Source organism: Equus przewalskii, chromosome X (genome assembly GCF_037783145.1).
Source record: "Equus przewalskii isolate Varuska chromosome X, EquPr2, whole genome shotgun sequence".
NCBI classification, from domain to species: Eukaryota; Metazoa; Chordata; class Mammalia; order Perissodactyla; family Equidae; genus Equus; species Equus przewalskii.
The window spans coordinates 88513083-88538945 of record NC_091863.1 but is presented as its reverse complement, the minus strand read 5'-3'; the positions used below and the strand labels follow the sequence as shown (position 1 = coordinate 88538945).

The 25863-nt window shown below is 40.8% G+C and overlaps 1 protein-coding gene across 6 annotated transcripts in view; it reads right to left on the bottom strand.

Moving 5' to 3' along the window:
• The window catches only part of TMEM164 (transmembrane protein 164), a 256816-nt gene that overhangs the window by 144562 nt on the left and 86391 nt on the right, over positions 1 to 25863 (bottom strand). For all 6 annotated transcript variants that reach the window (XM_070603869.1, XM_070603867.1, XM_070603866.1 and 3 more), the window contains one exon: positions 15881 to 15947. In XM_070603869.1, coding sequence (XP_070459970.1) covers positions 15881 to 15940 — 60 coding nt within the window. In that variant the 5' untranslated portion in view covers positions 15941 to 15947. The remainder of the gene's footprint in view (positions 1 to 15880; positions 15948 to 25863) is intronic.

The following is a 25863-nucleotide window of genomic DNA, read 5'->3' as shown; positions in this document are numbered from 1 at the left end:
GAAAGAGACTGGCTATGAGTGATAATGGTTGAACTGAGAGATGGATACATTCAGGTATTTTTTTCTACTTTTGTATATATTTTCAATTTTCTATAATATAAAATTACAGATATATAAAATACAGGGACCCAGAAGGCATCACCGTCCCCTTGGACTTCTAAACCCTCAGTTTGTCTTAAAGTCTCAAGTCACCTCACTACAGGTTCCAAGGTGTGTGGAACATAAGGGGAGGTTGGGAGGACAGCTGTTGAGGTCAGAAGAGAGCATCCTGAGGGCTTTGCCTATTTCTCCCTTCTGTTTATGTGACTGAAGACCGCGTGCATCTTTTCAGTGGCCACCTAACAAAGAATTATTTCATTGAATCCTCACAATACCTATGATGTAGGTAATATTATTATTCCTGTTTTACAGATGAGGAAACTGAGTGAAGTTAAGGAGCTTAACTAAACCCTGAAGTTTCTTCCTAAGAACAGCTGCTACCCAAGGAATCTAGGATAAATAAGACATATATTTGGTCTTTGTCCCCATTCCAGGCACAAAGTTCCTAAGACCCTTGAAATGTCCTGAGTGATGAGTGTCTTCTGTTACTCAAAAGGAGCCACTTTTGAGCACACTTGAGTTTCTGCTCATGAGAGACTTAGGGTGGAGCCCCTAGATAGCCTCAGGATGGGGCTGGTCACCAGGAAGTGATTAGAGGGTGGGAATTTTTAGCCATGCCCACCTGCCTCTGGGAAAGGGTGGCCACCAATCGAGCTCTACAGAAACTCTTGAACAAGAACAATTGATGAGCTTCTGGGTTGGTGAACATATCCACAGGCCAGGAGGGTGGCACGCCTTCGCTGCATGGGAACAGAAGCTCTTGCACATGGGACACTTCCGGACTCTGCCCTGTACACCTCTTCATCTGGCTGCTCATCTGTATCGTTTAAAATATCCTTTCTAATAAACTGGTAAACATAAGTAAATGTTTCTCTGACTTCAGTGAGCTGCTCTAGCAAGTTCATCAAACCCAAGGAGGGGGTGGCGGGAACCACCAATTCATAGCCACTCAGTCAGAAGCACAGGTAACAACGTGGACTTGGCATTTGAAGTGGGGGCAGTCTTATAGGACTAAGCCCTTAACCTGTGGGATCTGATGCTACCTTCAGGTAGATAGTATCGGAATGAGTTAAAGTGTAGAACACCCAGTTGGTGTCACAGAATTGTTTGCTGTGGGAAAACACCTCCCCCTTGCCTCCCTGCCCAACCCCCCCACCACCCCCCCACACACACACACATAGAGCATCCCATTCAGTACTTATGCAACCAGGGCGGTGGAAAGAGCACTGGTCTGGGAGTCAGGAGACCTAAGCGTTGATTTTAGAGTTGCCACTTACTGGCCATACAACCTTGTCATTCCCCCTTTCTGGGCTTTAACATCTGTGAAATGACACAGTTGGACTAGATAAATTTCTAAGGACCTCTGCAGCTCTCAACTTCTAAGGTCTAGTTGATTTTTTAAGTCAAGTATTTGGACTGTACCTTTACTTCTATGAAATTTCCTTTCTGTTCCTTAGATGCTATCATTCAGGACCTTTTGGAATATTGAAACTGTCACCCAATATAGCTTTGCTTTCCAGCTTTGGAACACATGCAAATCTGACACTTCAGTCACCTGTGCCTTCATCTAAGTTGCCATCAACTCCTTAAATTAGTTCAACAAACCATTAAGCCAGATAACTGCACTGTCCACTCTCAAGTGCACAGTTCTATATCTTGTCATGAGCCACTCAGTGAAATGACTTACCAAAATCCAGATACACTCTGGCTTTCCCTAATTAACATTTGAGTAATCTTATCCAAACAAAATGTGTATGGTTTCACAATAATGTATTTTTGGAGGCCTGTGCTGGCTCCTGGTCCTGTTCCATGTGGCCAAAGACCAACTGCTTCATACAGTGTTCCTCGACTTGGCTAGATGCCATTGTGCATGGGTATATCATGCATCTAGAACTCCTAGCATTTAACTTTTAATCCTTTTCAAAACTCAAAATAAATATTCAACTTCTGCTTTGGGTACTCATCTATTTATGCTCTACGAGTTTTAAAATTCACCTGCAGTGGATTTCACTTCCTAACTTCTTTTAGTAACTTTCTTTTTTATTGAGGTATAACTTACATAAAATAAAGTGCAAAATATCTGAACTTCCGTCAAGCCCTATAATTTAGGCCTCATTTACAATAGCTGAATGCCTGACTAGGAAGATGTCCATCTTTACCACTGTTCAAAGATAAGTCTCTTTAAGGAAAGAACAGAAGAGGAATAAAAGCTGAGTAGTACTGAGTTGCCTTTGTTCCTTTGTACACTATATGTTGGTCCTTTTGCTTTCTCTCAATCTTGCTTTCCAGCCCTTCTCAAACGTTCATGTGCACACTAATCCCCAGAAGATCTTGTTAAAATGCAGATTCTCATTCTGTAGATATGGGATGAGGCCCAAGAGTCTGAATTTCTAACTAGTACCCAGGGGAGGCCAATTCTGCTGGCCTGGGGACCACGTTCTGAGTTGCAAAGACCCAGGGTACAGTGAGGAAGCTGGGGTGGTGCAGTGGGAAGAGAATGAGCTTTGGAAACAGAAACCTGGGTTCTAATTTGCAACTTCTCAACCCACTAGCTGCGTACCTTTGGGTGGATTGCTTAACAACTCTTTGCATCTCAGTTTACTCCTCTATATAAATGCAATCACCTACATTTCAGGGCTGTTGCGAGGATTAACTGAGATGAGGGAAGCAATGAGTCTAGCACAGTTCTGGGCTCTCCTCCATACAGAGGCTCTCACAATACACAGCAGCTATTATCATGAATGTCTGATTGTGCCTGCCATTCCCTACCTTTGCTGTTATGAACCCTAAAATTTCAAATTCGGCCATGCCATACTGGTGTGTCTAGTATTCTAACCTACTCTTATGGACTGCATGTTGTTGTGCCCCCAAAATTCCTATGTTGAAGTTCTAACCCCCAAGGTGATGGTACTTGGAGGTAGCACCTTTGGGAGATTAAGTTTAGATGAGGTCATGAGGGCAGGACCCTCATAATGGGATTAGTGTCCTTATAAGAAGAGATGCCAGAGAGCTTGAGGGCTCTGTCCCTGGCCTGTGAGGACACAGCAAGAAGCCAGCCCTATGCAAGCCAGGAAGAGAGTCCTCACCAGAACCCAACCACGCTGGCACCCTGATCTCAGACTTCCAACCCTCCAAAACGGTGGGAAATAAATTTCTGTTGTTTAAGCCACTCAGTCTAGGGTATTTTGTTATGGCAGTCAGAACTGACTAATCACCTACACTAAGCATACTAGCTATCCCATAAGCATTTATTGAGCTCCTACTGTATGTCAGCTCTGAAGTATCATTTTATTTCCCTCTGCTTCCCTCATGGCAATGCAATATCATTGTATTTTAACAGACACTCTATTAACTTTGACTGTTCTTTTAAATATGCTTAAGATTCTATGTTTTAATTTGAATGTAGAGAACTTGGAACCCCTAAAACCTCACAATGCCTTCCTTGGGAAGAAGTGGCATTTTCTCACCCTAAGCAATTCCAAACTCTGAATGACTAAGTACCTCCACTTCAAGAAACATCCTACTACCCTCAGTTCCCAACAATAGACATTCATTAAAGGTCACTGAAGGAACCTCCTCAACCTGATAAGGGCATCTGCAAAAAACCCACAGCTAACATACTTAATGATAAAAGACTGATGCTCTCCCCCTAAGATGAGGAACAAGACAAGGGTGCCCACTCTCACCCCTTCTATTCAACACTGTACTGGAGGTTCTAGCCAGAGCCATTGTATAAGGAAAAGAAATACAAGGCATCCAGACTAGAAAGGATTAGTAAAACTATCTCTATTCATAGAAGACATGATCTTGTCTGTATAAAATCTTTAAAAACACACACACACAAAATCTTAGCAGTAATAAATTAGTTCTGAAAGGTTGCAGGATATAAGATCAATACAGAAAGAGGAACTATTTCTACAGTGTAGCAAAGAACAATCAGAAAATCAAATTAACCATTCTATTTGCAATACCGTCAAAAAGAATTAAAATATATAGGAATAAATGCAACAAGTACAAAACCTATACTCCAAAAACTATAAAACATCATTGAAAAAAATTAAAGAAGACCTTAATAAATAGACATCCTGTGTTCATGGATTAGAAGACTTAATATTGTTAAGACGGCAATATTCCTCAAATTGGTCTACATTCAATGCAACCCCCATAAAAATCCCAGCTGGCTGCTTTGCAGAAATTCATAAGATGATCATGAAATTCATGTGGAAATGCAAGGGTACCAGAACGGCCAAAACAATCTTGAAAAAGAAGAACAAATATGGAAGACTCAGACTTCCCAGTTTCAAAACTTTCTACAAAGCTGCAGTAATCAAGAAAGTGTGGTGCTGGCATAAGGATAGACATATACATCAATGGAATAGATTTGAGGATCCAAAAATAAACCCTTACTTTTATTATGTTTTTTAAATTTTTTGTGAGGAAGATTGGCCCTGAGCCAACAACTGCTGCCAATCTTCCTCTTTTTGCTTGAGGAAGATTATCACTGAGCTAATATTTGTGCCAATCTTCCTCTATTTTATGTGGGAAGCTGCCATAGCGTGGCTTGACGAGTGCTGCTAGGTCCATGCCCGGGATCCGAACCCATGAACCCCAGGCCACCGAAACAAAGCATGAAAAGTTAACCACTATGCCACCAGGCTGGTCTCAAACCCTCAGTTTTATTTTTGATTGAGTTTTGACAAGGGTTTCAAGACATTTCAAAAGGAAAGAGCCTTTTCAACAAATGGTGCTGGGACAACTGGATATCCATACGCAAAAGAATGAATTTAGCCTGCTTCCTCACCCTACAGTCATGTGTCACATAATGACATTTGGTTTCAGTCACTGATGGACTGCATATACGATAGTGGTCCCATAAGATTAGTACCATCTAGCCTAGGTGTGTAGTAGGCTATACCATCTAGGTTTGTGTAAGTACACTCTATGATGTTCACACAACAAGGAAATAACCTAATGATGCATTTCCTAGAATATCCCCATCGTTAAGCAACACATGACTGCGTATATAAAAATTAACTCAAAATGGATCACAGACCTAAAAGTAAAAGCTAACACCATGAAACTATTAGAAGAAAACATAGTTATAAAATTTTGTCATCTTGGATTAGGCAATAGTTTCTTAGATAGGACACTAAAAGCAGAAGTAGCCAAAGAAAAATTAGAGAGAGTAGATTTAAGTTTGAAGATTTTGTGTTTCAAAGGACACCATCAATAAAATGCAAAAACAACCCACAGAATGGGAAAAAATATTTCAAATTATACATCTGATAAGAGTCTGGTATGCAGAATACATAAGAACTCTCACAACTGAAAAATAAAAAACAAATAACCCAATAAAAAATAGGAAAGGACTTGAAAAGACATTTCCCCAAAGACATACAAATGGCCAACAAGTACATGAAATGGTGTTCAACATCATTCATCATCAAGGAAATGCAAATCAAAAGCACCATGAAATACCACTCCACACCCATTAGGATGGTTACAGTAAAAAAAAAGTCAGACAATAAAAAATGTTGACGAGGATGCAGAGAAACTGGAACCCTCATACATTGCCAGTGGGAATATAAAACAGTACAACTGCTTTGGAGAGCAGCCTGGCAGTTCCTCAAAAAGTTAAACATGGTGGGGCTGGCCCCGTGGCCGAGTGGTTAAGTTTGTGCGCTCCGCTGCAGGCAGCCCAGTGTTCGAATCCTGGGCGCGGACATGGCACTGCTCATCAGACCACGCTGAGGCAGCGTCCCACATGCCACAACTAGAAGAACCCACAACGAAGAATACACAACTATGTACCGGGGGGCTTTGGGGAGAAAAAGGAAAAAATAAAATCTTTAAAAAAAAAAAAAAAGTTAAACATGGAGTTACCACATGATCTAGCAATTCCACTTCTAGGTATCTAGCCCAAAGCTGACATTCAAACAGATACTTTTATACTAACGTCCACAGCAGCACTATTCACAACAGACAAAAGGTAGAAACAACCAAATGTCCATCAATGGATGAATAGATAAACAAAATGTGGTATATCATATAAAGGAATATTATTCAGCCATGAAAAGAAATGAAGCACTAATACATGGTCCAACATGGATGAACTTTAAAACTTTATGCTAATTGAACGCAGTCAGTCAGAAAAGGCCACACATTGTATGATTCCATTTACATGAAATGTCCAGAATAAGCAAATCCATAGAGACAGAAAGTAGATTAGTGGTTTCCAGGGCTTGGAGAGGGGAAAATAGAGAGGCACCACTGATGGGTACAATGCTTCTTTTGGGAATGATGAAAATATCCTAAAATTAAATAGTGGTGATAGTTGTACAACTCTGTAAATACACTAAAAAACACCCTGAATTGTACACTTTAAAAAGATAGATTTATGGTATGAAAATTCTCTCTCAATTAAACCCCCCTCAAAAAAAAGATGACTGAAGGGTTGGAGAAAAAAGCAAGTACTCATTTGCGTAGTGCTTTTAAACTTTCAAAGCCCTTTGCTATCTCTCGTTTTTCTTTCGTTCTGTTATCTTTTCTTCATAACCTGTGAGGTAGAGAGAGCAGACACTACTAACTCCATTGGAGAAACGAGGAAATTGATGCTCGATGAGGTGACATCAACTTGTTCAAAGCCCCAAGTCCCAGTCAGTGGCAGGGAGGGTACACAGGAGGGAACAGGGCACACAGCAGAGCTGCCCCGGCTGCACATCAGAATTGCCTCGGTGCTTTCTGAAAATGGGTATGTTTTGAAATCGGCCCTGGTGATTCTAATGTGCAGCCAGGGTTAAGAACCACTGGTCCATGGACTGGAGAGAGGGAAATAGCACTTGCTTCCAAGTGCTGGAGGCTGTTTCTTCTAAGCTTGTTTTAGGAAAACAGAACCAAGGCAAAGAACTAGCAAGTTCTGGAGGCAAAAAGCCTACTTTCTGGCACTCTCCCTGACTGCTGCCACTCCCTCCATGGGCTGAGGGGCTTGGACCTCACTGACAAACCCAAAGGTCTGGACATTTTATTCAAATAGGAAGAAAAACCAGAAGTGAACCTAATTCACCTGTCAAGAGGGAGGAGCGAAGGCGAGCCAGTTCACTCATCAAACAGGCTGTCTCAGAAACCAATGGAAAAAACAAAGGCAAGGTTAGTCAGTGTGGAAAAGAAAGCCTCCCGAGGAATTTTAATCTCACTCAGGAAGGCTAATGCAGAAACAAAGCCCCCTTCACTCCACCATCACCCAGCAGCTCAGGGAGCTGGGGCCAAAGCGCCGGAGACTAACATCAAAAAGCACATGCTGACAGGAACCTCCTCAATTTCTCAGATAATATTAGGAATAGTAGTAACAACATGCGACACTGAAACAGCACTTACTATAGCCAAGCGCTGGGCTAAGTGCTTACCCTACATGATCTCCATTCACCTGAGCACCATTTTACAGATAAGAAAATGGGGTGGCAGAAGTTAGGTCACTTATCCAAGGTCACATGGCTATAAAGGCAGATGAGGCAGCCACAAAACCATAGAGAGGCTGGCTCCAGGGTTAGCACTTTTGACCACTACACTGTACTAACTCTTAACTTCTACGCAGACACAAAAAGACCAAGAATATGCTGCGAACGATGTTAACAGTTGTTGCTGCTCAATGATTTCTGTTTTATTTTGGTGTTTTTCTGTATTTTCTACTTTTTTTCTTATTATCAACATATACTACTTTTGTAAAGAAAACATTTATACATTTGTAAACACAAAGGCACAAAAGCCTCATGCTTTCTGTTGCTGTTTTTAATTTATTGAAAAATAAGCACCATTGCAATGGTGGTGATTTTTATTTTTTATTTATACTTTTCTGTATTTCAGAAATTTTCACCAGTAAATATGTCTTTTGCTGTAATCAGGAAAATATCATTATTTCAAGTGGTTTAACAAATAATTCACCTGGGAAAAATATCATCTATCATCCCTCTGTCTTCACAGCCAAGATCTCAGGACATGTGTAAGAGAGTTCCCCTGGAATTGCTCTGAGGAATACAGAGGTTCAGGCTGGCTGACTAATCCATTTATTCTATCTGTGGATACCTACCGTGGGCTGGGTACGAGGCCCCGCAGGGGACAGAGGCCACAAAGATAACTATTCTTGCCCATAGGGTATAGTTATGCTGCAGTGCTGGGAACCTGGGGACAGGGTGAATGCACAGTCCAACCAAACTATGGAGTGCTAAGCAGCTATTAGAAAGAATGAGATTCATCCATAACTGAAGAGGTTACTGATTATCTACTGTCAGGTTAAAGGAAAATACACTGGAGTAATGTTTACAGTGTAATGCCAATTGTGTAGGAAGCCTAAACCCAAACAAATCAACACCTAGAAATATGAAGATCCTTATCTGCATTTATGAACAAAAGAAAAATGTGGAAAGACACACAAACCTTTAACACAATTGACTTGAGTCCTATTCCCTTGAGGAATAGGACTGAAAGTTGGTGGGGTAAGATGATTAGCTTTCTCCTTTTACTCCTGAATGGCTTTTTAGTGAATATGTACTATTTTTGTAAAAAAAAAATTAGAAAAGAGGAGGAAGGACGACCATGAGCTTTAGCATCAGAAAGACCAAGTTCTCACAACAGTTCTGCCAATTTCTGTGTGTCTCTGTGCAAGTTATTTAACTTTCAAATGGAGACGCTAACCGATACCCATGTCAGAGGGTTTGTGTGAGGATCAAAGACTAATAATTAACAGTTAACGCTGACTGAGGGCTTCCTATTTGCCAGGTGCTGTGCTACACGCTTTATACACATTAACTAATTTAATCCACAAAAGTTAAGTAACTTAGAGAAGTTCTCTCCCTCTCCCTCCCTACTACCCCCCCACCCCGCTGGTTCTCTCTCTCTCTCTCACACACACACACACACACACACAGAGTGGTACAGCCAGGATATGAAGCCAGAGAACCTGATCTCCAAGTCCATACTCTTAACTACGCTAGGATGAGCTATCTGTGAAAGCTTTCCTTTGCAAAGTCCCATGCACCAGTAAGGAATTCTTATCAGGAGAACCAAAAAAGATAAGAAATACACACAAAATCTAAACACTATAAGGGCTAAGAGATGTGACAGAAGCAGTGACCCAGGATGTCTTGTGGTGATTTGCACATAAGTGGCAATGTCTATATATACAACTGAATTCACGACTCTCCATCCTGCTCTTCAGAATCTCAGTGAGGAGCTTACTGTGTCCTACCTCCATGACGCTGGCCAGGGCATTCTCTTAGTTGAACTGCCTCGGTCCTCTGCAATTTGCATGCATATTCTAATTAGTCTTCAAGGCTCAGTTCAGGCTTTATTTCTCTGTGAAGCTTTCTGGAGCACTTAATGATCTCTCCAGGAGGCAGTGTGTTAGAGTGCAAAGTGCACAGGTTCAGCTTTAGCACTTACAAACGTGTAACTCTGAGCAAGCCATTTCATCTCTCTGAACCACAGTTTCCTTATATGTAAAAGAGGGTTCTTGCGAGAATTAAATAATAACATATGTAAATTACCTGGCACACAGTAGGTGCTCAATAAATTCTAATAATAATCCTCTTCCCATCTCTTGGAACTCAGAACAATCACAATTTAGTAATTATGCCTGAATTTCCTTGTGATTTTCCTTTTTCATGATTTTGAGTTGAATACCGTCATAACTTTTCAGGCATTTATCCCTTATTTTTCTAACTAAACTGCAAGTTTCTTGAGGGCCAGGAATGTACCCTGGCTGCTTCTGCATCCCCTGCAGCATACAGCACAACACTTGACATAGAAAAGTGCTCAATAAAAATCTGTGGATTGACTAGTGTGACTAGGCTGGATCCATGGAGGACGTAAGACTCTCAAAGATCAATCTTAAAATAAAGGTAGTAATTAGACATATTCTAGCATAGTCTCTCTAATTTGGCTTGGACCAGGAACCACAGACTCTTCTCAACACGCTCCATGTCCTCACACCCTTTGCATTCATCTGATCAGAAACATATTGGCCTTTGTAGGTTGAGGCACAATTTTGCTCAAATCAATTCTTCATAAAGCTAAGGCCTCTTCTGAAGCCAACTTTTTATATTTTAAGTACTCTCAGGAAAGCAAAGGGACATTCTGTCCCTAGTCCAGGCCCCAAATCCAAACTATAACTTTTTTAAATAGCTCAATTTTCCAGTCACAGAAATAACTTTTCTAGGTCGATTAGCACATCTCAATATGCCAATTAGCAAAGAGTGAGATTCTTAAGCGTATTTGCATGGGTGACAGCAAAGTTTTCCAAGTAGCACACACGGGTACAAGGTGTGCCAGCGGCAAAGCTGCATTCCTAGAACATTGAGATAATGATTGAGAATGATGGGCTGCCGCCCTAGTAATGAAAACATCATTACTAACCTCTTGCATTCAGGCTGAGAGTTAAGAACATTTAAAAGAACCAGTTAACAGAGAAAAAGGACTGGGCAAAAGGAGAGGGGTGGTAAAGGAGAAAAAAAGGAACTAAAATGATAGATCAACACGGACACATAAGAATGAGCAATTTTGATAAATGAGATAATAATATACTTGAGGTTTCGGGCCTTACAGAAGAAAAGGGCTTGATAAAAAGAAGCGTTAATCATTCTTCTTATTATTCTAGTAGCAGACAGACGGCTGCAAACATAAATATAGGCCAAGCTAGAGTGCTCGGTCTGGGAAGGGGGCTGATACAGTGTCTTAAGTTTCTTTTCCCTTTCCAACCTCCCTTGCTCAGAACACTCCACATTCAGAAGAAGCTCTCACGGGCCTTAGAGGCAAAAGGAACAGGGCTGGGGATCAGCTTGGGCCCACTGCCTCATTCTGAGTGCCAGATCATCAGCTTTGCAAGGTAAGAGCTGTAACTGAAAAGCTAATACGTAACCAGGTTCTATGGGCATCCACCTCTTGGCTTTCACTTTCCAGAAGGTGGGTTAGCCTGGAATGGATGATATTCCTTGCAAATTCATAGGCATAGATAAGGAACCAGACATCACCCTCAGGCCAAAAAGTCACTGGCTATAACAAGGAGCTGGAGAACTAGGCAGTATATCTACTCTCTAAGCCACGGACTACCGACAGCTTCGGCGGGGCTATCTTCACATGGGGTCCATGGATGGACTTGTGGAGGGAGGGGAAGGAGGTGGCAGTCTGTGTCCCTCCAGAAATTCTATGCAAAATTGTGTTTGTGCATTTACCTGAGAAGAGGCACTATAGTCATCTTCAGCTTCTCAAAGAAGTCTAGGACTCAACTTCAGATGAAGGGACGCTAAGAAGCATTGCCAGCATCTTGACTCACTAGCATTCAAACCCGCCCTGAATTTCAGCCATACGATAGGAAGAGAGCTCTGAAGTCTGAGTCAGGAAACTTGGGTTCTAGGGGTACCCACCTTGGCTTCTTAAGCAAGTCATTTATCCTAAATTCCCCCTCTCAAAGATAACATTAGACCAGACAAGCTTTCAGCAACTTGCTAGTCTAATAATCAATAGTGCCATGATGCACTTCCCCTCCTTCCTTCCAAGAAGCAAAAGAGAAATCACCCTTAAGACATTTCATCTGAAGCCAGAAAGAGACTTTCCCCAGAATCCTGGCAGCAAAGAGCACTTACTTGTAATATGGGCCATTGGAATATACGTCCCTTCTTCTAAGGTGTCAGCTTCTAAGCTGGAGAACCAGGAGGAACTGGGACTTGCGCATTCTCTGGCTGGTCTTTGAATCCTGGTGCCAGTGAGTCACAGGACAGAGCACCACATGTGGAAATTCACTGATGACCCCAAATCCTTGAATTTACTATGGCAACTTCCTCCAACTCCCTCTCTCTCTGTCGTTACATGTGTGAGTGTACATATGTCTATATTACTTGAATACACACTAATTAGTTCATTTTATTTTCCTTGCTTCCTCATTATTGCTAATGAGCAAAAAAGGGGGAGGAAAATAAAAAGATAAAGGGCTAAGAAGGAAGGGGAAAAGAAGTCAAAAGCTGGCTTCCTGCCTAATTGGATCATTAGGCTTAAGAAAGAGTTGCCTATCTTCCTGTGTCTTATGTCAAGTCAATCGAGATCAACTAAGGGGTTGCAAAGCAAAAAGTTCTGAAGGCCAGAAGTAGCCCAGGAGGGGTCCCAACCACTTAAAATAACCCGACCAAAACCAACCGTCAAGACACATGCAAATGGAATCACAGCCTCATTTTAGAAAAAGAGCGCCAAGATTATTCACCAGAGTGAACGGAACTGCTAGTTAAGAGAGAGCTCATCAAAGAAGTGTCAATGTTAAGGAAAGTTACTTGAACATTCTTGATAAGCTGGTTGGCTATAAAGCTTGACATTTATTTGAAAAGTATTACGTGTTAATATAACAAATATAATAGCAAATCTGTCTCAAGAGAGAGGAAGAAAGAGGAGGAAAGAAGGAAGGAAGGAAAGAAAAAGAAAGAGAAAGGGGGCAAAGAGAGAGAGAGAAACATTGTGTCTGCATAGAGTAGTATAGCTGTTATGAGCTGAATTTTGTGTCGCCCCCCCCCCAACAAATTTGTATGTTGCAGCCCTAACCCCCAGTACCTCAGAATGTGACTGTATATGGAGTTAGGGCCTTCAAAGAGGTAATGAAGTTAACATGAGGCCATTAGGGTGGGCTCTAATCCAATCTGACTGGTGTCCTTACAAGAAGAGGAAATTTGGACACACAGAGACACCAGGGGTGTGCGTGCACAGACGGACAACCGTGTGAAGAGGCAGCAAGAGGGCAGCCATCTACAAGCCAAGGAGAGAGGCCTCAGAGAACAACCACCCTGCTGGCATCTTGATCTTGAGGATAATAACACTACCTTGCCTCCTAAGTTTATTGTGAGGATTAAATAAATTAGTCCATGTAAAGAATTTAGAACAGTGCCAGGCACACAGTATAAGCACTTAAGAAGTGCCAGCTGCTATTACTGCCGTTGTTGATGTTAAAGAAACATCAGCAGGCCTAGTGAAGATATAGACCCTTGGTGTAACACAATACTGATTGAATAGTAACTTAACCACTGGCTTTCTAACTGACTTCAGGTATGTGAATGGGCCTCTGTTTTCAAGCTTGCACAATGGGAATAAAGCTGTCTGTTTATGCTCAGTGCTTCTCCAAGGAGATTATTTGGCTTTCCTTGGGGGAAAGGTCTCACTAGGAAGAGCTGAAGGTGACCTGTGTAGAGGAACCATATCCACCTCAGTTGATAGCAGAGACTGGCCAGTGTTGTGGGCTAGAAGCACTCAAATTCAGGATCGCTGATTCTATAAGCCCAAGGGGAAATTTTCTGGTGTGCCACCCCTTCCTGGAATCTGAAAGAGCTGCAGGCATCTGCAAGCCAAGGAGAGAGGCTTCAGAGGAACTCAACCCTGCCGACACCTTGATCTTGGGAATAGTAACAGTGCCTTACCTCCTAGTTTATTGGAGATAAAAATGGAGAGATCAGTTTTCCATCTGCCTGATCTCTCTAGCTCCTGAGGAAACAGTAACAGTGTGACCAGACAGAGGGATAAGACAGCGTTAGATCCACTTCTCTGCCTCAGCAGGTTACCTCCACAGGCAGGAAGTAACTTCTGCTCTAGCACGGTTCCACATCCCTGAGCCAGGAAGGAATATGTTTGTAATTTGTTTGATTTGCACTATTCTTTGGTATTATCCCCCAGGGCTCTGAGACCAAGGCAGGAGTTCTGATTCTATAGTTCACTAGGTGAAGTCATGCGAGTCATAGATTGTGGGGGATGTACAAGGAAGAGTGTAGTACCCATGTCAGCAGCCTGTGCCTGCTGATCCCAGCTCACAGGGGAACACTGAACTGAATGTGCCTGGCCTGTTAGGCCAGAGACCATACTGCCTGCCCTCCCCCAACCCTGGCATTTCCATTTTCAAGAGCTCGAATGGTCTATCTATAAGGTGCTTTGGGTTCTTTGGAAAAAAGGGGCTAGGCATTATGAGCCACCTGGGTATCCTGTTAAAATTCGGTGTCCAGGGGGCCAGCCCCATGGCCTGGTGGTCAAGTTTGGCACTCTCCGCTTTGGCGGCTCAAGTCTGGTTCCCAGGCATGGACCTACACCATTCATGGGGGCCGTGCTGTCATGGTGACTCACATACAATATAGAGGAAGATCAGGACAGATATTAGCTCAGAGTGAATCTTCCTCAGCAAAAAAAAAAAAAAAAAGCAAAACAAATAAAAACTGCAGCATCAGATGCAGTAGGTCTGAGGTGGAGCCTGAAATGTCACATTTCTAACAAGCAGCACCCACGTGATGCTGGTCCTTGGACCGCACTTGAGTTACATGCTTGGAGTAACTTTGAATTATAAGCGCCTAAGACACTGATTCTCCAAGGGTGGTCTGAGGACCCCTGCAATCGGCATCACGTGGGGGCTTGTTACGAATGTTCCTTCCCTGGCATCACTGCAGACCCTCTCAATCAGACCTTCCAGGGGTGGGGTCTGGCAAGCCTCATATTTTAGCCATTGCTTCAGGTGACTGCTATGGACATTGTTTCAGAACCACTGCACAAAATCAGTGGTTCTCAACTGCAGCTCCATGTTAGAAGGGACTTTTTAAAACACTATGCCCAGCCTGCGGCACAGATCAATAACTCAGACGCTTCAAGGGTGGGGCCAGGGCATCCGTGTTCGTTTGTTTGTTTTTCATCAGTTTTTTTTAAGTATCCCTAAGTGAGCCTGGAGCATAGTGAGGGTTCAAAATCACTGCTTTAGATGATTGCTTCTCTTTTAATTTCCATCGGTATACAATATGCACCTAGAAAAGTATAATGATCATAAGGGTATATATGAATATTTGTGGCAAGGGAGTGGCTGAATCCTCAGAGACAGTGAAGTGTAGCGGTGGGTGTAGGGTCTGGAGGCTTGGGCACTGCTCCTAACTCTGCCCTAGAATTTGTGTGACTCCCTGAACGTCAGTTTCTTCCTCTGTAAGGAGAGGCCATAATACTCGCCCTATCTACCTCACACAACTGTTATGTGAAAAAACCTTGTGAACTATAAAGATTATCATTTTGATATTTAAACTATGATCTTAATGCATGAAGCAAAGTTAAGTCGTGAAAATAGAAAGCAATAAGAAGGATATTACAGATGATTTCTTTCCCGAGCTTTCTAATGTGGCCAGCTAATTCCTCCACAGTCACACATGTGGGAGTCTGAGGACAGGGACTGCCACCCCAGCCCCAAAGCTCCTGCTTCTCTCTCTGCTGGTTTATCACCCGGCCCCCTGCCACAGTGGGATTCTAAGTGCTAGCCTCAGGGTGTGTGTGTGGCCCAGAGTACTCTGTGGGTTTGGGTGAATGGGGAGGAATCTGATTCTTGTCCAAGGAGCCCCTTATCAAGGCAGACAGTCTTTGGGAAGATTATTTGGGGCCAATGTGGTTGAGTCCACACTAGAGGCCCTGAGAACACCTGGAAGCCTCTGTCTAATGGGTGGGGCCCCCAGCCTCCGTTCTCTCCACGAAACCTCTCCGAGAGCATCTATGGCTTTTTCGTTCTGTCCTGGTTCTGGCCTAAACTCTTACCGCAGCCCCAGAGTTTCAAAAAATACTCCCACCCCTATCACGCTCCACTGTATCCAAACAGGACTGCATCAAACCTCAACGTGAAACATAAAGATATTTTAAAACTCACATGGGCACAGGAGCTAAGGATGAGGACAAGCACTGGATAATGAAAGAGTGAGCAAATGCAATTTTGTATGTTGTTGGTACGTTCCTAGAAGAGAGAACTTACCAGCCGGGTATTTACCACAGGAAACAGCAGGGCCAGAAGAGCTCCATTCAACATGTGCATCTGTAGCCTGGAGAGGAAGAGAGAGAAAGTCCAGGTCACACACAGCCTCTGCTGCAAAGGCAGACAAAAATGTGTCAGGTTATGCCATGCCATATGGGCAAGCATGTAAACAGGTGGCTCTCTGTGTAAAATGGTGCGGGAGTTGGCACACACGTGTAATAAATTAAAAGCAGCATATTTTGCATCAAGTGCAATGTTCTGAAGAGCACCACCACAGCCTCAGAACCCCCGAACGCTTCCCAAACACACTTTGGTTACAACACTTGATTACACAATGAGTTCTGTGCTCCCTAAACTTTCAGTCAGTCCCGATCAACTGCTTCAAATGCTGCAGCTCAGGTGGCATTAGAAAAAGGGAACTGGACGGCCAAGTGCTCTGTTATTACAGTAAGACCTACTTTTCACAGCACGGCTGCTTATTTACACAGCCACGTCCAATCCTTTTCCCCACAGAGAGACCTGAGCATAAAACAGCCAGTACAACCAGTGAGCCAGCTGCAGTATTTCGCAAACTGTTTGCCAACTTTCTTAGAAACGTCTTCAGGCGCTGCTGCAGGGGTGGGGAGGGCAGAAGTGGCAGCCTTCCAGGCTTTCTTTGATCTATTTTATATACTGGGCTCTGTGACTTAAAAGCAAAACCAAAAAAAAGAAGAAGAAAAACACCGGTCTGCAGCATGGGGTGGTGACACTGTTTCCCAATACCAAACTTGTTAAAACACATACTAGAAACCCTTGATGAGTCAAGAACCACCAAGTCAGGAACAAACTCTCCTTGTGAGGGCCCTGGGGACTGACTTAAGCAGCTTCCTTCATCACTCAAGGCAAGTGGTCCTTAACTACTAAGGGAGAAGCAAAGAATGACAGTCTGTTCCTCTTGAAGAAAAGCTGATTTGATGGGTCATGTGTGACCTCTGCTGAGTCAAAAACCACTGTAGAGTCAATGGGCCTCGTAGACCTCAAGACACTAGCTTGCTCACTCATAAACTCTCTTACTCTCTCTCTTACACACTCACTCACCCAGCAGCTCCGGGAAACCAGAATTTCCCCTGTGCTCTGAATAGGAAAGCAGTCTATACCTCACAGACCCCCTAGACCTTTAGCTCTTCTCTTGGAGCTCACAGATGTGTGCCTAAGACTAAGCGACACTACGAGAAGACCCAAGGGAACAGCACAGAAGCCCCAAGGCTGTTTTTCATTCTCCCCAATCTGTTTCTTACTGCTGCTCCTTGTTACCAATGCCATGATGATGGCAATGATGTGCACTTCATATATTCTAGTCAAGTATCTAATTAACTGCTTTACATAAACTCTCCTGCTTCATTTTTACAGCATCTTATGAGATAGGTACAATTATTTTTCCCATTTTGTTAATGAGGAAACCAAGGTCAGAGAAGCAAAGTGACCTGGTCAACGCCACACACAGGAGAACAGAGCCAAGATTCAAACCCAGGTTTATCTGACTCTGGACCACAAACTCTTATTATCCCCCTCGCTGCTTTCTATCAGAGAGTCCCTCCCTCAAAAATATGACCTTAACTGGAGAGTCACAGATGCTCTTTTTCCTTCCTTTTGGTTTCAGGAGTCTCTCTACCGCCTCCTTTATCCCCTGCCAGAGGCTTAATATGCTTTCAGGGGATGACAAAGGGGAGAATGCTCTTAGGCCACTGTGCCAGGCCATCGCAATCCTACAGTTTAACAGGGCTTGGCTCATTCCATAAATGGGAGGACGCAGACCAATGCAATGTCACTCCATCCTCCTTGGGCTGGCTTTTATAACAGAGTCATTCAAGAGGACAACTCTGTCTTCTGAGAAACTGACTGCTGAAAACTCCGGCTCAAGCCTCAGCGCCTAGAGCAGGGGTCATTAACAGCCATTCCAGGCTTGGGGTGAAATAGAGTCTGGCCTAACTCTGCCCCTGGACCCTCCTATGTGACAGTCACAGCATAAACACTCACTCTAGGAGAGGAAAAATCACATGATAATCCAGGAAAAGCTGGACCCTGGTGCTATGCTTTGCCATTGGCCTTAGAAGAATGTTGGCATTTACACAAGGCCAATTAGATATCTGGGCACCAAAAGTTAAGTCTTGAGGATGATGGGACTGATCCCAAGGGACCATGGAAGGCCAAAAATAAAGAAGATAAAACCAACATCAAGATTCAAATGACTAATAAATTCCTAGATAAAGACAAGCCTTGTTACTAATAAATTCCTAGATAAAGACAAGCCTTGTTACTCATAAATTCCTAGACAAAGACAAGTCTTGTTATGGGTCCTCAAAATCCAGTTGCACAAGATATATATACGCAAAAGGGTGAATTATGCTTAACATATAAAAAGATCTTGTATATCAATAATTACGAAAAAATCTAACGTATGTTGAGCATTTCTATGTGCCAATCACTGGGTGAAGTAGTCAAAAGCAGCATCTCATTTAATCCTCACAGTTTTTATTATAATTCAGTATCATTTTCTTCAATTTCATAGCTGAGAAAACCAAAGCACTAAGTGATTAAGTGACTTGCTCACACAGCTGCACTGCCCTCTACAAACCCGGAGCAGAGCTGAAGAGGTAAGCAACTGACAACATCAGAGGCAGAGGCTTTTGTTTCTACTTTACGCCCACCTCCAGTGGGCCACCCAGATTTCTGCTAGGTATGGGAAACGGGTAATGGGCAATTAGAAAGTCCTGTGAGAGTTCCCTCATCTGTACAATGGGAACAATAATCGTACCAACTCATAGGATTGTTATAATGTCAGTATTTATAAAGTGCTTAGAAAAGTACATGTATATAGTAAGACTCATATACATGTTTCCTTATAGTAAGACTCATATACATGTTTCCTAAATAAATAGTGAAGAGCTCACCTAAAGCCTCAAGATTAAAAAAGGAGGAAGGGGAAAAGAAAAAAAAAGGGAAATCATGTGAGAGAGTTGAACTGTTTCAAAAATTCAAAGTATGAGAAAGAGATCCATAGAAAGCAATAGGACAGATTAAAGGCCAGAATCAAAAACTAGAGCTTGGAGATGGATTCATCTCCAGTTAGTCATACTTACAAATCTCCTTCTTGCTGACTCAAACTCCTGGCCATTATCATTGTCACAAACATTTTTGTCAGCTTTGTTGTTTTTCTATAGGATACTGTGTTAAGTTATCTTAGTTGGTAAGAACCTGGCGCAACATGGCAAGTGTCATGGGTTTGATTCTCTTCCTGTTCAGTTAATTCATTAAATTTGGTTCCACAAACTAATCAATCCCTTACTGTGTGTCTAACATTGTTCCAGGTGATATAGGGAAAAGGAGATCAGTATAAATAAGACATAGAATCTGCCTTCCAGAAGCTAACAATGTTACTAGAAAGGCAAGAAATTAAATAACTAAAGAAAATGCAGTATAATGGTTAAGAAGATGGGGTTTGGAATCAAACCTCCATTCAAATTCCAGCTTTATATCACTTACTGGCTGAGTGACTCTGGAAAAATCACTTAAAATACGCGTCAGTGTCCTCAATTGTAAAACAGGGCTAATAACAGTACCTAGCTGAAAGTGTTGTTGAGAGAATCTAATGAGATAAGACCATGTAAAGTGATCAACATAGTGCCTAGGACACAGTAAGACAATACATAGTAACTATTATTATCCTTAACAAAGTAATGTAAATGAATATCACATTATTATTCATAACAACAAATGAAGGTATTAAAAACCTTCACAAGATGGCTTATATTTCAATTTAGTACTTGATAACAACCAAGAACCAAAAGATATGGAACAAATGACAAGTTCTATGAGTGGCTGGAAAGAAAAAATCACAAAAGAAGAATTCTCAAAGGAAATTATAAAATATTTTGAACTGGACAAAAATAAAAATAAATATACCAAAGGTTCGGATCCTGGGCGCAGACATTGCACTGCTCATCAGGCCATACTGAGGTGGCATCTCACATGCCACAACTAGAAGGACCCACAACTAAAAATACACAACTATGTACCAGGGGACTTTGGGGAGAAAAAGGAAAAAAGAAATAAAATCTTTAAAAAGAAATGTGAGAGATGCTTAAAACATGAAATTCTTATATTAGAAAAAAAGAATGGGCTCCAATCATTAAGCTAAGCTTCCATCTTAAGAATATAGACAAAAAGGAGCAAAATAAACCCAAAGCAAGCAGAAGGAATGAAATAATAAAGACAAGAAATCAATGAAATTAAAAACAAAAACAATAGAGAAAAATCAATGAAAACAAAAGCCTGTCTTTGAGAAAAATCAATGCAATTGATAAAGCTCTAGGTAGAATGACATGGATAGAAAGAGAGATGACAAAAATTACCAAAATCAGGAAGGAAGGAAGGGATATCACTATAGACCCCCAGGAATTAAAAGGATAAAATAAGGAGATACAAACATTTCTATGCAGATAAATTTAACAAGTTAGATAAAATGAAGAATTTACTCTAAAATGACAAATTACCAAAACTCAAACAGGATGAAATAGAAAAACTAAACAGTCCTATTAAAAAATTTGAATATATACACAATGGAATATTATGCAGCCATAAGAAAGAAGGAAATTTTGCCATTTGTGACAACACGGCTAGACCTCGAGGGCATTATGTCAAGTGAAATCAGTCAGAAAAAGGCAAGAACTGTATGATCTCACTTATACGTGGAATCTAAAAAGCAAAGACAAGCAAACAAAAAAATCCGAACTCACAGATACAGAGAACAGATTGGTGGTTGCCAGAGACAGAGGGGATGGGCAAAATGGGTGAACATGGTTAAAAGGTACAGACTTCCAGTTATAAAATAAATAAGTCAGGAGGATATACTGTACAGCATTGTGACTATATTTAATTATACTGTATTGTATATTTGAAAGTTGCTAAGAGAGCAGATCATAAAAATTCTCATCACAAGAAAACAAATTTGTAACTATGTGTGATGGTGGATGTTAACTAGACTTATTGTGGTGATCATTTCGCAATAGATACAAAGATCAAATCATCATATTGTACACCTGAAGCTAATATACTGTTATATGTCAATTATATCTCAATAAAAAAGACATTGGGGCTGGCCCAGTGGCATAGCAGTTAAGTTTCTACACTCCCCTTTGGTGGCCGAGGGTTTCCCGTTTCAGATCTCAGGCGTGGACCTATGCACCGCTTATCAAGCCATGTTGCGGTAAGCATCCTGCATATAAAGTAGAGGAAGATGGGCACAGATGTTAGCTCAGGGCCAGTCTTCCTCAGCAAAAAGAGGAGGATTCCCAGCGGATGTTAACTCAGGGCTAATCTACCTCAAAATAAGTAAATAAATAAATAAATAAATTATTAAAAGAATTTGAATTTGTAGTTAAAAATCTTCTAAGAAATCTCCAGACTCAGATGGTTTCAGTGACCAATTCTACCAAATATTTATATAATCTTGTCCAGAAAATAGAACAGAAGGAAACATTTCTCAACTCATTTTATGAGGCTATTACTACCCAGATTGCAAAACTAGACAAATAAAGAAAAAAAAAAAGAAGAAAGAAAACCAAAACTAAAACTATATCCCTCACAAACACAGACACAAAAATCTTCAATAAAACGTTATCAAATCAAATTCAGGAGTATAAAAATAATAATAATCTATGACCAAGTGGAGTTTGTCGTGGTAATAAAAGGTTGATTCAATATCTGAAATTCAATTAATGAATTCCACCAAACTAACAGTGTAAAGAATAAAAAGTGCATGATCATATTAACTGGTACAGAAAAGGCATTTATCAAAATTCAACATCTATTCATGATAAAAAAAATATCAACAAACTAGAACTAGTAGGGAAATTCCTCAATCTGATAAAGGACATCTAAAAAATATTATGCCCAACATTGTACTTAATGGTGAAAGACTGAATGCTCCTTGCACTAACATCAGGAACAAGAAAAGGGTGCCCACTCTCAGCACTCCAATTCAACATCATACTGGCAGTCTTAGCCAGTGTAGTAAGGCAACAAAAATAATAGATATTGAAAAGAAAGTAATAAAACTGCTATTTGCAAAGAAGATGATTATATGTGTAGAACATCCCAAGGAATCTACAAAAAAGCTCCTAGAACTAATACGTGATTTTAGCAAGGTTGCAGGATTGCAAGATCAACATGCAGACATCAATAACATTTCTACATAATAGCAGCATAAAATTGGAAAACAATTTTTTTTAGATTGGCACCTGAGCTACCATCTGTTGTCAATCTTCTTCTCCCCAAAGTTCCCTCAGTACATAGCTGTATATTCTAGTTGTAAGGTCCTTCTTGTGCTATGTGGGAAGCTGCCTCAGCACAGCTTGATAAGCTGTGCCACGTCTGCACCCAGGATCCGAACCAGCGAAACCCTGGGCTGCCAAAGTGGAGCATGCAAACTTAACCACTCAGCCATGGGGTCAGCCCAGAAAACAAATTTTTAAAAAATACTACTTATAATATCTCCCTCTAAAACTCAAATACTTAGGTATAAATCTAACAAAATATTTACAGACTCTGTATACTGCAAACTGCAAAATGTTGATAAAAGAAATCAGAGAAAATCTAAATAAATAGACAGATAAATGACATTCAAAGATTGAAAGCCTCAACATAAGAAAGATGTCAATTCTCACCAAAACAATCTATAGAGTCAATGTAATTCTGATCAGATCCTAGCAGGATATTTTGTAGAGACAGGTAAACCGACTCTAAAATGTATCTGGGGGGCTGGCCCAGTGGCGTAGCAGTTAAGTTAGCACATTCCGCTTCTCGGTGGCCCAGGGTTTGCTGGTTCAGATCCTGGGTTTGGACATGGCACCACTTGGCACACCATGCTGTGGTAGGCATCCCACATATAAAGTAGAGGAAGATGGGCACGGATGTTAGCTCAGGGCCAGGCTTCTTCAGGAAAAAGAGGAAGACTGGCAGTAGTTAGCTCAGGGCTAATCTTCCTCAAAAAAAAAAATTTATTAAAATGTACATGGAAGGGAAAAGAAAGTAGGAGCTAAAATTATGTGGAAAAAGAAGAAGAAAGATGAAGGAATCACATTACCAGATTTTAGGGCTTACTATAAAGTTATAGTAATGAAAACAATGCAATACTGGCCAAAAAAAGACACATCAATTAATGAAACAGAATAGTGCAGAAATACACTCACATTGGTATAATCGTTTAATTTTTCACAGTAATGCAAAAGCAAGTCAGTGGAGAAACCACAGCCCTTTCAACAAATAGTGTTAGAGTAACTGGACATCATATATGAAATAATGTACTTAACCTAAATCTCACAACTTACATAAAAGCTAAGTCATAAATCTAAATAAAAAATGTAAAATTATAAATCTTTTAGAAGGAAACATAGGAGAAAATTTGACCTTTATTTAGGTAAATACTGCTTAAACATGACAACAAAAACTCAATATATTAAACAAAAAAATATGATAAACTGAACTTAAAATTTTAAAATTTCACTCTGTGAAAGACACTTTGAAGAAAATAAAAAGACAAGCTACAGAATGAAATAAAATATTTTCAAATCACATATCCACCAAAGAGTTTTTATCCAGAATATACAAAGACTACTCACAGTCGACAATAAGAAAACAACCAACCCAATTAAAAAATAGGTTAGAAAACTTGAACAAACACTTCACCAAAAAAAGATACATGGATGGCAAATAAGCATATGGAAAAATGATCCACACCATCAGGGAAATGCAATCTAAAATCACAATAAGATATAACTCTTCACCTATTAGAATTGATAAAGTAAAAATACTAAGAACAGCAAATGTTGGAGAGACTGTGGAGAAACTGGAACTCTCATAATACACTACTGGTGGAAATGTAAAAACAATTTGGGAAACAATTTGGTGGTTTCTTCTAAAGTTTATGAAAAGTTTTAGAAGTTAAAAATACTCTTATTGTATGCCCAGTAATTCTGCTCCTGGAAATTTACCCTATTGAGATGAAAACTTAGGTTTACACAAAAACCCTTAGACAGATGTTCACAGCAACTCTATTCATAGCAGCCAAAGTCTGGATCAGCCCAGATGCCCCTCAGTGGGTGAATGGATAAACAAACTATGGTTCATACATACCATGGAAAACCACTCAGCAATAAAAAGGAATGAAGGATTGATACATGCAAAAACTTGGATGAATCTCAAAGGCATTATGCTGAGTAAACAAAGCCAGTCTCAAAAGGTTATATACTATAGGTTTCTATTTATATGACATTCCCAAACAACTAAACTATAGTGAAGGAGAACTAATCAGTAGTTGCCAAGGTTTAGGGATGTGAGAGGCTATCACTCTAAAGTGACAGCATAAGTAATTTTTAGAAGTGACAGAACTCCTCTATACCCTGATTTTGGTGATAGTTACAGTAATCTATACATGCGTTAAAACTCATGGAAGAGAGAATTCTGAGATGTCAGAGTAGAAGCACCAGGAATCTGTCTCCCCACCAAGACAACAATTACATGAGCAAATCTGTCTGATGTAACACTTTTGGAACCCTGGAGTCTACTGGAAGCTTGCAACTTCCAAGGGAAGGCTTAGACAGTAACTCATGGTTAATTTCAGTCCACTCCAGCTCTTAGCTCTGCAGCAGCTATCCATCTCTCACCTCCCAGTCAAGTAGCAGGCAGCTGTGCTCATGATCCTGGAGCAGTTTACACACAGCTTGTGGAGGCCAGGGTGGGCAGTAAGATCCTGTCCTCCAAAAATTGGGGATCTGTGCTCTGATTGATGCTTCTGATAACAGAAGGTACAGACAGAGACAACCAGCCATTGTCGCACACGCACCCCATTGTTAAAAGCCCCTCCCTCTCCAGTTGATGTGACTTCTAAGGAATTTAAAGGACCTGCACTTTTGCCTCCCTTCATTTTCCTTTTTCCCCTTTGAGGAGCCAAACGTTAAAGACTAGGACACTCAAAAGCACCTACATATACAGGGGAAATGAGAAAATCACTCCACATGCCGAAGGAAAGGCATAGGCTGAGAAAAGACCCAAGAAGTCCTTAAATTTACTCCTCAGGCTAATCCTCATCTTTGAGACAGCCTATAATAACCAAAAACAAAACAAAACAAAAAAACAGCAAATCCTGGGAAATGGGGAGAATCTGACTTTCAGAGTTATCACATGATTAAATTCAAAGATTCAGTTCTCACCAAAAAAATCACAAGGCATACAAAGAACTAGCAAAGTATGGCTATTAAAAAGGAAAAAAATAAACCAAAAGAAAATGTCCCAAAGAACGACCAGATGGCAGATCTACTAGACAAAGACTTTAAAACACAGACTTAGAGATGTTCAAAGAACTAAAGGAAGACATGGAGAAAGTCAAGAAAATGAACAAAATGGAACTATCAATAAAAAGACAGAAAACCTAAAAAAAGTAAAATGGAAAAGAAACTCCAGAGCTGAAAAGTAAATTAACACAAATGAAAAATTCACTAGAGGAACTGAAAGGCAGATATGAGCAGGCAGCAGAAAGAATCAGGGAACTTGAAGATAAAACAATTGAAATTATCAAGTCAGAGGGACAAAAAGAAAAAAAGATTGAAGAAAAGTGAACAGAGCCTAAGGGACTTATGCAACACCATCAAGAGGACCAACATATGCATTATAGGAGTCCCAAAAGGAGGAAAGAGAGGGAAAGGGGCAGAGAGATTATCCGAAAAAAAAAAACCTTCCCAAATTTGATCAAAGACATGACTATACCCATCCAAGAAACTTAACGAATTCCAAGTAGGATGAACTCAGAGATCCACACTGCAACACATTGTAATCAAATTGTTGAAAGACAAAGAATCTTGAAAACAGCAAGAGAGAAGTGACTCATCACATACAAAGGATGCTCAATAAGATTATCAGCAGATTTCTCATCAGAAACATTTGTAGCC